This window comes from Polypterus senegalus, chromosome 10 (assembly GCF_016835505.1).
Source record: "Polypterus senegalus isolate Bchr_013 chromosome 10, ASM1683550v1, whole genome shotgun sequence".
NCBI lineage: Eukaryota > Metazoa > Chordata > Cladistia > Polypteriformes > Polypteridae > Polypterus > Polypterus senegalus.
Window position 1 is genome coordinate 65,839,723 of NC_053163.1, and position 13,111 is coordinate 65,852,833.

The 13,111-nt window shown below is 39.2% G+C and overlaps 1 protein-coding gene across 9 annotated transcripts in view; it reads left to right on the plus strand.

Annotated features, from left to right (window-relative positions):
• Positions 1-12,743, plus strand: part of LOC120537152 (ribose-phosphate pyrophosphokinase 2-like) — a 32,183-nt gene extending 19,440 nt beyond the window's left edge. For 8 of the 9 annotated variants that reach the window (XM_039765867.1, XM_039765866.1, XM_039765869.1 and 5 more), the window contains 4 exons: positions 871-995; positions 3,826-3,999; positions 7,086-7,245; positions 12,533-12,743. In XM_039765867.1, the coding sequence (XP_039621801.1) occupies positions 871-995; positions 3,826-3,999; positions 7,086-7,245; positions 12,533-12,625 (552 nt within the window). In that variant the 3' untranslated portion in view covers positions 12,626-12,743. Of the gene's footprint in view, positions 1-870; positions 996-2,407; positions 2,417-3,825; positions 4,000-7,085; positions 7,246-12,532 lie in introns of all 9 variants that reach the window. The other variant, XM_039765875.1, reaches the window with a different exon arrangement.
• The last annotated feature ends 368 nt before the right edge of the window (positions 12,744-13,111 follow it).

Here is a 13,111-nt window from a genome sequence, read left to right on the forward strand (position 1 = left end):
CAACTGTAATGCATTTTATTACTATTTAGTCCATTCCAAAATACATTTGTCAATAGATGGTGCATTGCAAATGTTAACACTGAATATGCCAACAATATAACTGCCAGACTGACAGAAATCGGCATATATGTATAGATTAGCCCACTCAAATCAAATTTGCGAGTGAAAACCACAGTCAATCATAAGTAGAAGGCGGAGTAGTCTGATATGAAACAAGATTAGTGCTACTGCATGATAATTATTTCAGTAAGCTGCATGAAATTCAGTTTCCACAAGAAGAGCACCACACTTTTCAATCATGGAAATGTATTTACAGTAGGAATGACTCAGCACATGGCTTTGCCTGGCAGTAACTGTGCTTAATGATTTTTCCCTTCATTTGAAAGGAGAGGAGTGCCTTTATTTCAAAAGTGGTTCAATATCAAGCACCCTTTCAAACAAAGAATTTAAGAAAAAAGATTAATGAAACAATCAAATAAGATTATTATGGTAGGCTCAGTATGAGATTCATTTAACCAGCAGTTTTCTGGCTTTGTTCCCACATAAGCCAGTTTAAGAAATTCCAGAGAATTGTACTAGGGTTCACCTGGGGTCCCTCCTGGGTTGTTGACTTTATTTGCACATGCACTTAACCGAGTAATTTGCCAGTAAAATTCAAATATAGCCAGCATGCACTTGTGGTGTTTGGCTGTTCATGTGACACCATTAACATCAATGTGCTGTCAGGAGGTTCAAAATAAAATATTTTTAGTGTGTGTGTTACTTTTACAGTACATTGAAGTGTTTTTTACTCTTATAATTTATAAGTGCATTATGCCTGTTAAGAGAGCATTTGGAAATTAACTAAACTTAGTCTTTCTCCTTTTGCAGGGTTTCTTTGATATTCCAGTAGACAATCTCTATGCAGAGCCCGCTGTCCTTCAGTGGATTAAAGAACATGTTCCTGACTGGAAAGCCTCCATCATTGTGTCTCCTGATGCTGGGGGTACTGAGAGGTGAATGTTTAGATTTTGTGAAATCATTGTTCCTAGATGTGGTAGCATGTAAACATTTTTCATAATGAAAATTTGAAAAGGAAAAAAAGGAATAATACAAGTGACCCAATAAACAACATGCACATGAAGATTAAGAATACTGAACTGCATTACCAAAAGGAACTGGGTTTTCAAAAAATACATAATTCAATTGGCTAGAAAAATGCAAAAATATATTTTTGTGGCCCCCCCATTGCTTATTGTATTTGTAGTGTCAGAAGATAAATAAACTAGACTCTAGGCAGAACCATAATTGAAATTCATTGCCACATGCTGTGCAATGTAAAATCTACAAAATGAAAAATCATCAATTATGGGAGATACCAACTACAGTATATATATCTGAGTCTAGATGAGATCAGAACTTGTGAATCTCTTAATTAGTAGGAGCAAAACCTACACTCTAGGCAGAACACACTGTACTTGACGTTTCATGGCAGGCATTGTAACCTGTAAATAATTCAGGACACATATGTCAATTAGGGGAGAAAGCAACATTCTTTTTCAGTCGTTCCTAAGCAGTGTGATTATCGCATGATAAAATGAAAATGTTTTATGGGTGTAAATGTGCAAAAGGAAGAAATGTTAGCCAAACGAAAGGTTGGAGTACAAACTGGGAGACCTGCTTAATTGTGGTGTTTGAAAAAGGCAAAATAAATAGTACTTATGGGTTCAAAACTGGCATCAAGGCAAAACAGAAAGAAGTAGTAGGTGAAGAAGCTCTCTGTCCTGTCCAATTGATGGTCCTAAAATGAAATGTGGTGACTTCTGGGTTTATAAATTACCAACCTGGAAGAGGAGGGACATTTTGGCAGAAGTGGAACTGGCCCACATGCCCTTCGGTGGCTGGTAAGCTTAAGAATTGTGGGCAGAAAAGGGAGAGGTGATTAATGACATTGTCCCCTTTCTGCTTGGGATGGTATTGTGTATCCTCTTTGAGCCTTCAAGATGTCCCATATGCACACAGGGGATAGATCAAGAACCAATTAGATAATAACCGTGCCTGTCATTTGCTCATGAGTGCCTGATTAAAGATCTTGTGTCATTTCCCCATATAAAGAAATTTCGAATATATCCCTGCTGCTGTATTTCCATGGGGGCCAAAATATTTACTTTGTCCTTCTCACAGTATATAACATGTTTCTGTGCAGGTCACTCAGACTCCACATTCCGTTTGCTTCATCTATTCAGTCTATCCTGTGCTGCACCATTGTGTGCTCTTTATTAATCTTTTTTCAACAGAGTCTTAAGTTTCATTTACCATATATACTCAAGTTGAGTCTTGAAACCTAAAAATCGTTCATAAAATCAGACCCTGACTTATACGCCCGTTCAAAAATGTGACACTTAATTAATCGAATGCTCCATCGTAGATGTGGGATGCTCTTACGATAAAGGTGTATGAGGGTGTGATATACAAAAACACAAACGTTGCTTCAGAATAGGTTAGGTATTACCATGTGGTCATGTAGGTACAATAGAGAGAGAGGTTAGGAGCACACGCTGATACAACACATCGCCGCACCCACATAGAAAAAAAAGTTAGTGTGCTTCGTGGTTACTCTCTCAGGTGGCCGTTAGCATATCATAATCTCTTGAACGAATAGCGTAAGTTGTTCTGCATTTAACTTATACAACTAACATTATAAAATACCAGAAATTATACAGTAAAATCAAGTCCCGGAAAACTTATCCGCGAGTATATACAGTAGTTTTTTTCTTCCCAAGCACCAGAGTTTTGCTCTGCTTTTCATTGTCCATGAAATACAGAAATTCTCCTCCTTTCTTAAAAACATAAAGCATTCCTTTTTTGTTTTCCCACTGCATTATTGTTTAAATATAAACAACCAATGAAATCCTTTCTGTTGATATGAAAATTAGTTGTAGCAGTTACAGTGTTTCTGGCTCCATGTATGAAAAATGATTACCTGAAAATATAAGAATTAGTTTAAATAGCAGCTGGTATGTTTCTTATTAGAGAAGTGGTCACCCAACAGGTTACTCAGCTACTGATGTATATTTATAACATCAGTAACTACTTTTTAATGCTAAAACAGGTTGATATAAAGTCCTTTTGAGGATACTTCAAGTCAGGAAAGCGGCATAGCTTAATTTTTACACAAAGTGAGTTAGAGAGGACTGCCTGTGGCAGAGTACAGTTGTAGAAATGCAGACATAGCTCTACTCTTTGAACTGCTTTCCACCTTATTCAAATCTGAAGCATCACGTTTTACTTTCAATTTACAATCACATTAACATGTGCAGTGCTGAGCTTCATATGATACAATTCAAGCTCAAAGGCTGAAAGTTTACAGTACAAACATCAGTGAGCTAGAAATGTAATTTGTTCAAACTTGATCTGGTCCAGTTCTGCCCTAGGAGGAAAATGCTGCAGAATTTGCACTTTCTTCTTAAATTTGAATTTGTTCTGCTGTCTTTTTTGTAATGTACCTTCCTGTTAAAATTGTATTTTCTTGTTAATTTTTTACTAAACGTTTTGTATGTGGTTTTCTATGCCTTTCATTTCAAGGCCACACTGATACTACATATACATTCATTATATACACTAACTCCAAATATCTTTGTAGGAAGATATAAGTAATATTATGAAATGCATATTTATTCTATGCTTGATAGTGTGATGTTGTGAAATATAATCAGCCTGAATTTTTCAAAACAAAAATATATTAAGCATTTATATATTAATGATGAAAAAATACTATGCTTCTTGTCATAAAATTGTCCCTGAATTTCAGTGAAATATAACCAACCTATGCTTTGTGTCCTACAGGGTCACATCTATTACTGACTGCTTGAATGTTGAGTTTGCATTGATCCACAAAGTAAGAAAAAAAGCTAATGAAATTGATCGAATGGTTCTCGTTGGTGATGTAAAAGACAGAGTAGCAATATTGATTGATGACATGGCAGATACTTGTGGTACAATCTGCCATGCTGCTGACAAGTGAGTGTTACATTTCATTTGTATTTATAGATTTTATGTGATTTTTGTGATAAAGGGCACAGTTTAACAAAGAGTATGGACACCTCACAGCACGTAGTGTAGGTTGCAGGTATAAATGGCAGTTATGTTTTCAAAAAAATTTAAAGTGTGTGTTTCTTTAATCTACAGTATGCATGAATCAATGGTAATTCCTGTTTACTAAATCAACAAAGTGGTGCATCTAAAAATATGAGACACAGTAGTGGTGGCAATGTCCATCCATCCATTATCCAACCTGCTATATCCTAACTACAGGGTCACGCGGGTCTGCCAGAGCCAATCCCAGCAAACACAGGGTGCAAGGCAGGATACAAACCCCGGGCAGGGCGCCAGCCCACCACAGGGCGGTGGTGGCAATGTGCAGTACATTACTGACAAAACCTGTTGACTATTTGTAAGAATACCATTGTTTCTTATCTGTAAAGGGTTTTTTGGATTACCATTTTCAATGTCACCAAAAATAGTCAAAATATGAAAATTAGCATATTTTATGGTAAATGATTCACAACGATCTGTAACTTTATCTTTTTTAATCAGGCACTCCTTTATTTGAGTACCTTGGCAGTATTTCTGAAAATTTGTAAAACCATAGTTGAGTGTTTCATTTGAATCACAAGTAAGATAAAAAGTGTGAGGCCGTGTCTAGTCGTTGTTTTTATTCTACAAATCAGATAACTTTCTTTGATAATGCCCCTTTTTAGAGTTTTCCAGTGCTCAGTTTCTTCCCCGACATCAGCAGGTATAGATCAGATCAGATTATACTTTATTTGTTCCCAAGAGTAAATTAAAATTTTGCAGAAGCTCCCCAAAATAAATAAACAAATATAAAAAAAAACAACAAAACAACATCCTGGCCCCCCAAACACCCATAACAAATTGTAGCTTGCATAACAGAGAGTTGCTGATGTCAAAAACAGGCATGTAGGTGTGCCAATACTGTGTGCTAGTTCTTTTAGTATCTTAAACTTGGCTCTTAAATTTCAGTTTGGGCTGCAAAACATTCAGTGAGCAATTCTTGACAGGTTCATGCAGGTTTTGTCCTAATGATAATGCTAATTTCCTAAAATAGGTGCATTTATTAGCTACATCTCCCAGACCACTAGGGGCGGATAGGCTTCCTACAGACTGACAGTGTAGTCTCTACCATCCCTAATTGAAAATACCACACAAGAAGTTAAAAATTATAAGCTGTATGTGTTTAGTTTAGACTAGGCTGATTACAAAGTGTAAAACAAATCTGCCCAAACATTTTATAATTCTTTACACATAACCTTCAGCTTTCCTTGAATAATCAACCTTCCTGAGATGGAGGCACTGGTGCTGTAACCTCTAAAGAAACAGTTTTGTGTCTGCTCAGGACTCTACAGAGGAGACTCTTAGAACTTTCATGCTGTGTGCATTTGCTTAGTTGGGCTTTAATGCTGACCATGTCTTCCAATTTTGTGCAACTTTGACTTTTTGGTTACTAGGGGACAATACATTCTTCTGTCAACAGTAATTCGGCCGGTGTAAGACCGGACAGTGTTAACAGTTGTAGATATTCTATGGGGTATTGTAAGTTGATGTTTTCATCTTCTGCACCATCACCACCAAGTGTTTCAGCATAGTCTATTGAAACACATTTAACCAATTTAGTGTGTAACCAATCTACAATTTTTGCGTAAGTTCATTTGACTTCATCGTTTCTCTGTGCTAGGATTGCCTGTGTACTCATTTCTAACCCTTTGGGGTGAAATTCTTCAATAAGATTTGGACATAATAAATCTTCTATTATTGGAAACTTAAAGTGAGGAAAACGTAAAAGTCTATAAGAGCTGAGAGCGCAAGAACTGTGTTTGACAAAAGCATTCACACGAATGAGACGTGAGAGGCCGTGGGCCATTAACTGAAAATGGTTGAGATGAGGGCGGGACCCCCTCTACCAACTTTAAAAAACCTCTTGGCAACAGTCTCGTCTCATCTCAAGATTTTCTATTATAACCCTGCCATGTCTGATTTCACCATCACAGTCTGCTGGAACAGTGTCACTTCCCAAAATAATTTAATTGTAGATATAACACATTCACTTTTATTTAATTTCATATACTGTAGATAAGAATACCACTAGTTTCAGATGTTAGCTGAGCTGCAGTTATTTGATTGGCAGGATGGTATCAATAACAAAACAGTTTGATGAAGGGAAATTAAAGTTAATTTCTTGGGGACATAGCCAAGGTTTGTAAAAATATAAAAGGCATCAAAAAAATACTCTATTGGATTTCCTCCATCTAAATAATGAGTCAGATACACAATGATAATCTACCTAGTTAAATAAAGCAGGTGAAGCAGGAACACTGCCATTGTTTAACACCCTCTCCCCAAACCTTTCTTTATCTTTGTAATTTTTCTCTTTAACTTTCTTAATGAGAAGTTTGACTGCTCTAAAGACCAGCAGAATTAATATACAGTACTTAACAGTTTGAAGAATCCCCTAAAGATAATCAGATACTGGTTTGGAGTGTGTTTTAGTAGACTCATCATTGTTGAACATTACAAGGAATACCAAAGATGACTTAATTAGCTATACCCCAGTGTCTTTTGTCAGAATTTAGTCTTATAAGTCAAGCTGTCCATCATATGCATCAAGAGTTAAAAAATCATATTGTGCATGAAAGGAAAGTGGCTACAAAATTGTGGCAGCCATTTCTGAAGCAACTATTCAGAGGTTAACCTCAGAAATGTGAAACATAATGCATTATATTAAAATATTTAGTGTTTCCTTGTAACGAGTCTTTTCCATGATTTGGTCATCCATATGTTACTATATGTAGCATTAAATTTCTCAATTGTTCTGCTGCTCTGCAAAATGTATACTGAAAAAGGTCATTACTATGTGTACTTTTAACACATGTTTATTGCCATTGTGTCGAAATTTTGTTAGCTCCAGAATTTTGACATAAGGCAAATGGGAATAAAACTGCTAAATATTTGCATATTTATTGGTAGAAAACATCATTAAGGATCTCTAATGACTGTATAGTCATTTATTTATGCATTCTTTTTTTAAGGTTGATTTCTGCAGGAGCCAATAAAGTGTATGCTATTTTAACTCACGGCATATTCTCTGGCCCGGCCATTTCACGAATCAATAATGCTTGTTTTGAAGCTATTGTTGTGACTAATAGCATTCCACAGGAAAAGAATGTGAAACAAAGTACCAAAATACAGGTAAATGTTTCATTTTCATCTCAGAATTTTATGAAAACATTTGTTCTGCTTTGTATACCTACTCCATTGTACTCAGTACACATTAAAATAAATGTAAGCTTGAATATCATTTGAGCAGTGCATTCTGCAGATCTCTGCATGATAATCATCTGTGCGCACTAATAGTCCATAGACATGCTGCCAAATTAACTGATAAGAAGTTAGCTTAATTGTTTTTGTGTGTGTTCTGCAGTGGAAGACTGGCACCTTATTAAATATGATTACATAAACTATTAAGGATAAATGTTTTGACTTCTACACAAACCAGAGGGGTGGAAAGAAAACTGTGCACTACAAATGCTGGCTTCCTGCTACTGTTGTGCGTCAATATTGTCTTTATTTTTGTTAAATTGTATTAGAGAAGAGACAAGTGAGCCACAAAAAGAGTTGGGTCAGCCACCCATATATTGTTTACTGGCTGCAAAAGTTTTGTGTACAACTGAGTACAGATTTGAGTCCAGAATAGAACTGTCTGTCTTGATGAGGCTCAGATAGTGATTTTAAAGGAGCGGACAGAAGTGATGTTAGAACCAGGCAGAATTTCCCATAATCGGTCTGCAGTGGAAAAAGAGAAGGGGTCAGTACACTCTGCCACCCCCTGGTCTGGTGTGGAATTACCCTCATTTAGGCCCTTTAACTGCCTCCCATGCACATGTGTGTTGTGTAGAGGGGTGAACCTGAGAAAGAGCATCGACGTTTGTGTGGAGGGATCTGCGTCAATGAACCAGAGAAAACTTATATGGCTGTAGGTCAAGAAACCACCTGGTGACCCGTGGATTTGACTCCTTGTGTAGGGCCATCCACTGTAATGGTGCATGATCCATCACAAGTGTGAACTCGCAGCCCAAGATGTAACTACCTCAGCCTGCATAATCACCCATTTGATCACCAAGGGCTCTCTTTCCAACGCTGCATACCTGGTTTCTTGTTCCAGCAGCTTCCAACTCAGGAACATGAAAGGGGGTTCAACACTGTCGACACTCTGGCTCAGCATGGCACCAAGACCTGTGTCCAAAGCGTCCATCTGGAAAATGAAAGGTAGAGAAAAGTTAGGGGCTTTCAAGACAAGTGCTGCAGTAAGGGCCTGTTTTAAGTCACCAAATGCAGCCTCTATCTTATCGGTCCATACTACATTGTTTGGGGTCCTCTTCTTTGTCAAATCAGTCAAGGGCACAGCTCTCTCCAAAAATTGGGGTACAAATCTGCGGTAGTACCCCGCTAAGCCCAGAAAGTCTTGGACTTGCTGTTTGCTTCGTGGACGGGGCCATTTCAGTACGGCATCTACTTTTGAGCACTGTGGCTTCACGGTACCCTGACCCACCAGGTAGCCTAAATATTTGGCTTTGTTTGTCCACCAGGTGCTGGAAAGTTGCTGGAGCCCAGTGTAACCCAAAAAGGACGACACGATACTGCTAGGGGTGCTAAACGCTGTCTTAGCCTTTGCAGAAACCATTAAAGGAACCTGCCAGTACCCCTTACTCATGTCAAGAGTGGTCAAATACTTAACCTGTTCTAGCCTCTCAAGGAGGTCATCTTCTTGTGGCATTGGATAGGCATCAAACTGGGAGACTTGATTAAGTCAACGGAAGTCATTGTAAAATCTCCAAGTCCCATCAGGTTTACTGACCAAGATTATGTGACTGGACCAGGGACTATGACTCTACTCTGTTACTCCTAGTTCCACTTTGGCTCTTTTTGCCTTGGGAAAATTATATGGCCATTCTCGAACTATAACCTCGGGTTCTGTCACAATATTGTGTGGAATCAGAGAGGTCCTCCCTGGTGTTTCACTCATTACTTCCAGGACAGACAGGATAACTGTTTCCAGCTCCCGTCTCTGTCTGGCACTTAAATCTGCAGGTTATGTTTATGAGCAAAGAGTGAGAGAGACTGACCAGAGGAGGGACCAGGATCACTGGTCAGCAGATTTACGTGGTAGACCCGTTTACTCAGTTGGTAATTGGTTTGTTTCACCAAATAATCGACAAGTCATTTCCTCTCTTTAACTTCATAAGGGCCTTGTCAATGGGCTAATAATTTAGAATGGCAGGTAGGAACAAGAACCATGACTCGATCCCCTTGTTGGAATTCCCGGAGAGATGTGACTTGGTCGTAATGTTAGGCCTGTGCTGCTTGTGCCTCTTCCATGTGACATTTGAGTGATGGACAAATCTTTCCGAATCTATTGCATAATTGTGATATATATATATATATCCCACCCTTCCTTTAGAATGTCCAATATGCCCTGGGGTTGTCGTCTGTATAATAATTTAAAAGGGGAGAAGCCCATAGAGGTTGCAAAAAGAATGAGGGAGAGGTGCTGATCCCAGTTCCTCCTGTCCTTGATGACCACCTTGCGTGGGAATTTGTTTGAGAGTTTGATTAAATCTCTCCACTAGACCATCAGTTTGAGGGTGATACACTGTGGACTTTAGATGCTTTATTTTCAGTTATCTAGGCATTTCTCTGAATGTCTCTGAGGTGAAAGGCATAGGGATGATGACAAAGACCCCTACCAATTCCCATGTAATATCTTTAGAAGTAGCTGAGCGCAACAGAACAGCTTCAGGATACCAGGTAGTATAATCTATCCATCCATCCATCCATTTTCCAACCCGCTGAATCCGAACACAGGGTCACGGGGATCTGCTGGAGCCAATCCCAGCCAACACAGGACACAAGGCAGGAACTAATCCTGGGCAGGGTGCCAACCCACCGCAGGACACACACAAACACACCCACACTAGGGCCAATTTAGAATCGCCAATCCACCTAACCTGCATGTCTTTGGACTGTGGGAGGAAACCGGAGGAAACCCATGCAGACACGGGGAGAACATGCAAACTCCACACATGGAGGACCCGGAAAATGAACCTGGGTCTCCTAACTGCGAGGCAGCAGCGCTACCACTGCGCCATCGTGCCGCCCTAGTATAATCTACTAGGACTAACATATATTTGTGTCCTCTAGCTGAAGGTTCCAGGTGTCCTACTAAGTTGAACCCAATCCTTTCAAATGGGACATCAATCAGGGGAAGGAGAATGAGAAGAGTGTGGTCCCTTCTAGGAATTTATCGCAATTGATACTTCATGCAGAACGTGCAAAAGCGGCGAACCTCCTCATTAATTCCCAGCAAATAAAATTGAACTGTAATCCACTCCAAAGTTTTCTCAGATGGCCTCCTAGGAGGTGGTCATGTGCTAACTCACACACCTGCCACCAAAAGGTTTGTGGAATCAGCAGCAACTTCCGTACCTCCCCTTCATGCTCTGTTATCCAATATAAAAGGTCATTTTCTAAGACAAAGTGAGGACCATGAGGCATGGACTGATGAGTGCATTGGCCATTGACAAGAACAACTGCATTTTTCGCAAATTTAAAGGAATCGTCATTCCATTGCTCCCTTTTAAAATAACCCAGCGTTTCTTCAAACTGATAGTGTAACTGAGAGAGAGTGTCAGACGTCAGCGTTTTGAGATGTAGTGTCTCCGTCTATGGCTAGGCCCAGATTTGACTCAGGAGTAGAAAGTGCTAAACTGCTTTTACTTTTAGACCAGACCTGCCTCAGTATCACTGGGAATGGTGGATTCTGAAGGACCATGATGATCTTTGTTAGCGATCCTTCACAACTGATGATACAGGTGGCGGACCTGTATCAACGGGTTTCTCTATGGATGCAGGTTAGACCAGTCTTAACATTTAATCACTGTTGCGGTAGCACATGTCGGCGAGGTACAACGGAGATGGTGCTGCTGTAGTCATATAACGGGGTGGTCTTAAATCTGTTTAAAATTTCCATTCCTGTATGTGGAATCGTAATACCCTTCCTTCCCCATCCACATGCATTCCTCCTTGTCCCCGAGTGGGTCGCACGTCTGTGAATCTGGGGACTTCGGTGCAGGCTTCAGTTTGTAGCGGTGAGGCCTAAATTTTGAGATGTGGTCTTTCTGGTTTTGACTAAAGGACGGTTCTGCCCTCCCAGATTGCAAGGACCCCCTAGCTGTTTCTATGCAGTCTATGAGTTCTTTCATATTATGAAAGTGTTGTCCCCAGACCAGGAAAGTAAACTGTTCAGGAAGGTTATATAATAATATGAAGCAGGCAACCTGCTCCACAATTTGTAGGGGAGTATTTTCTTCTGGCCTTAGCCAGGGCCATAATTTATCCCAAAGGGAGAATCCCTGCTGCTAAGCTGGGTGCCCAGGGTCAACCCTCCAGTTTTTCAGTCTCTTCACCTGCTGGTCTGGTGCACCCCCATCTTTAGCCAAGGGGTGTGTCTTGGTGGGGAAGAAGGCACTCTCCTTTAAGAGAACATAATAAGCCCCTTGTACCTCCCCTCCCCAGCCCAATCCTGTTAGCCCCTCCCATATGCTCCCCGTGGTAGTTGGCCAAATCACGGAACAAACTCCCCACCTGGAAACTCAGTCACAATACTTTCCCACCTGGATCAGGTCTTGTTCCTGGTATTTCTAGGAGTCCATCCTGTTGACTAAACCAGTGTCAATGAAGAGACAAGTGAGCCACAAAAAGAGTTTGTAGCTCGTATTTCCTATTACAAGGTTGCTGGTGCTAATTAGGGGTCAGCCTTCAAAACCCAAAAACAGGTCTATTAGTTTAACTGCCAATCCTTAACTGACACAGCGTTAGAGACTAGAGCTGTGTATGTGTGAGTATGACTTGTGTCCAGTTGCAGACACATTTTGTAACTAATACTTCACAGGCTGACTCTGACTGTATGCAGACCTGTAGTGGAATAAGTCAATAAGGAAATGAATACAGTTTATTCAGCTTACCTGAAAAGATTCCCCTCTCTAGGACTCTATAATTGCATCTCACTTGAAACTCTGGTTTAGTGGAAAAGGACACAGATTTGACGATTGGTCTCCTCCCATAACTCTTTATATAAAATACACATTTTGTATTTAATTGTAATAGGCTGAATGGTTCTTCTTAAATGCACTACTTTTGCCCACTGACATTTTGCCTGCAATGGTAAAAGATGATAGTAAAATATTAATGTAAAAGGATAGTTTGAATGGGCTAAAAGAAGGTGTGGAATCATGGGTACATTGCCAGCTGTCTTGTAGTGTAACTCGATGTGCTTACTAGGCATTCAAAGGTATCATAATAGTTCTGCTTTACATGCACAGCTGCTTAAAATAAAAAAAATCTGCAATGTGAAATGTGAAAGAATTACCACTGGCTGAGTGGACTGAGTGAAATTAATATTTAATTTCTTTGCTTACAGGTGATTGACATTTCAATGTTTCTTGCAGAAGCCATCCGCCGAACTCACAATGGAGAATCTGTCTCCTATTTATTTAACCATGTCCCTTTGTAACGCAAGGCTTTTCAAAAATATGCTTTTTGATGCATCCTTTACAACAAAGTATACACCGAAGAATCCTAAATTAAATGTTTTTATGGATTTCTATCTGATCTTTGAAAGAGAAGAGGAGTGGCCCTATTAAAGTCTATTAATATAAACTAATCCAGTGCTTATTCAAAATTGTTATTAGATTAGTTCTGCTGTTTGTTTGCTTGGTGAATATCTTTCTGTAGACATCAAGTTTTACAGAGACCGATATTCCTCATTTATTGATGAACATGATAAATGTTAAATCTGAAAGTGGTTTTCATTGTAAAAACAACCTTTTTCTGATTTTTTTATTCACTGAAATGTTTTTGCATTGCTGTGAAGTACTGAATTGTAAATCCAATTTGCTTTTTATTAAAAATATTACTTTAAATGCTAACAGCTCTGTAACACAAGCAAGATTTTTATAATATGTGAAATTGTACAACTTGTCTCAATATCAACATTTGG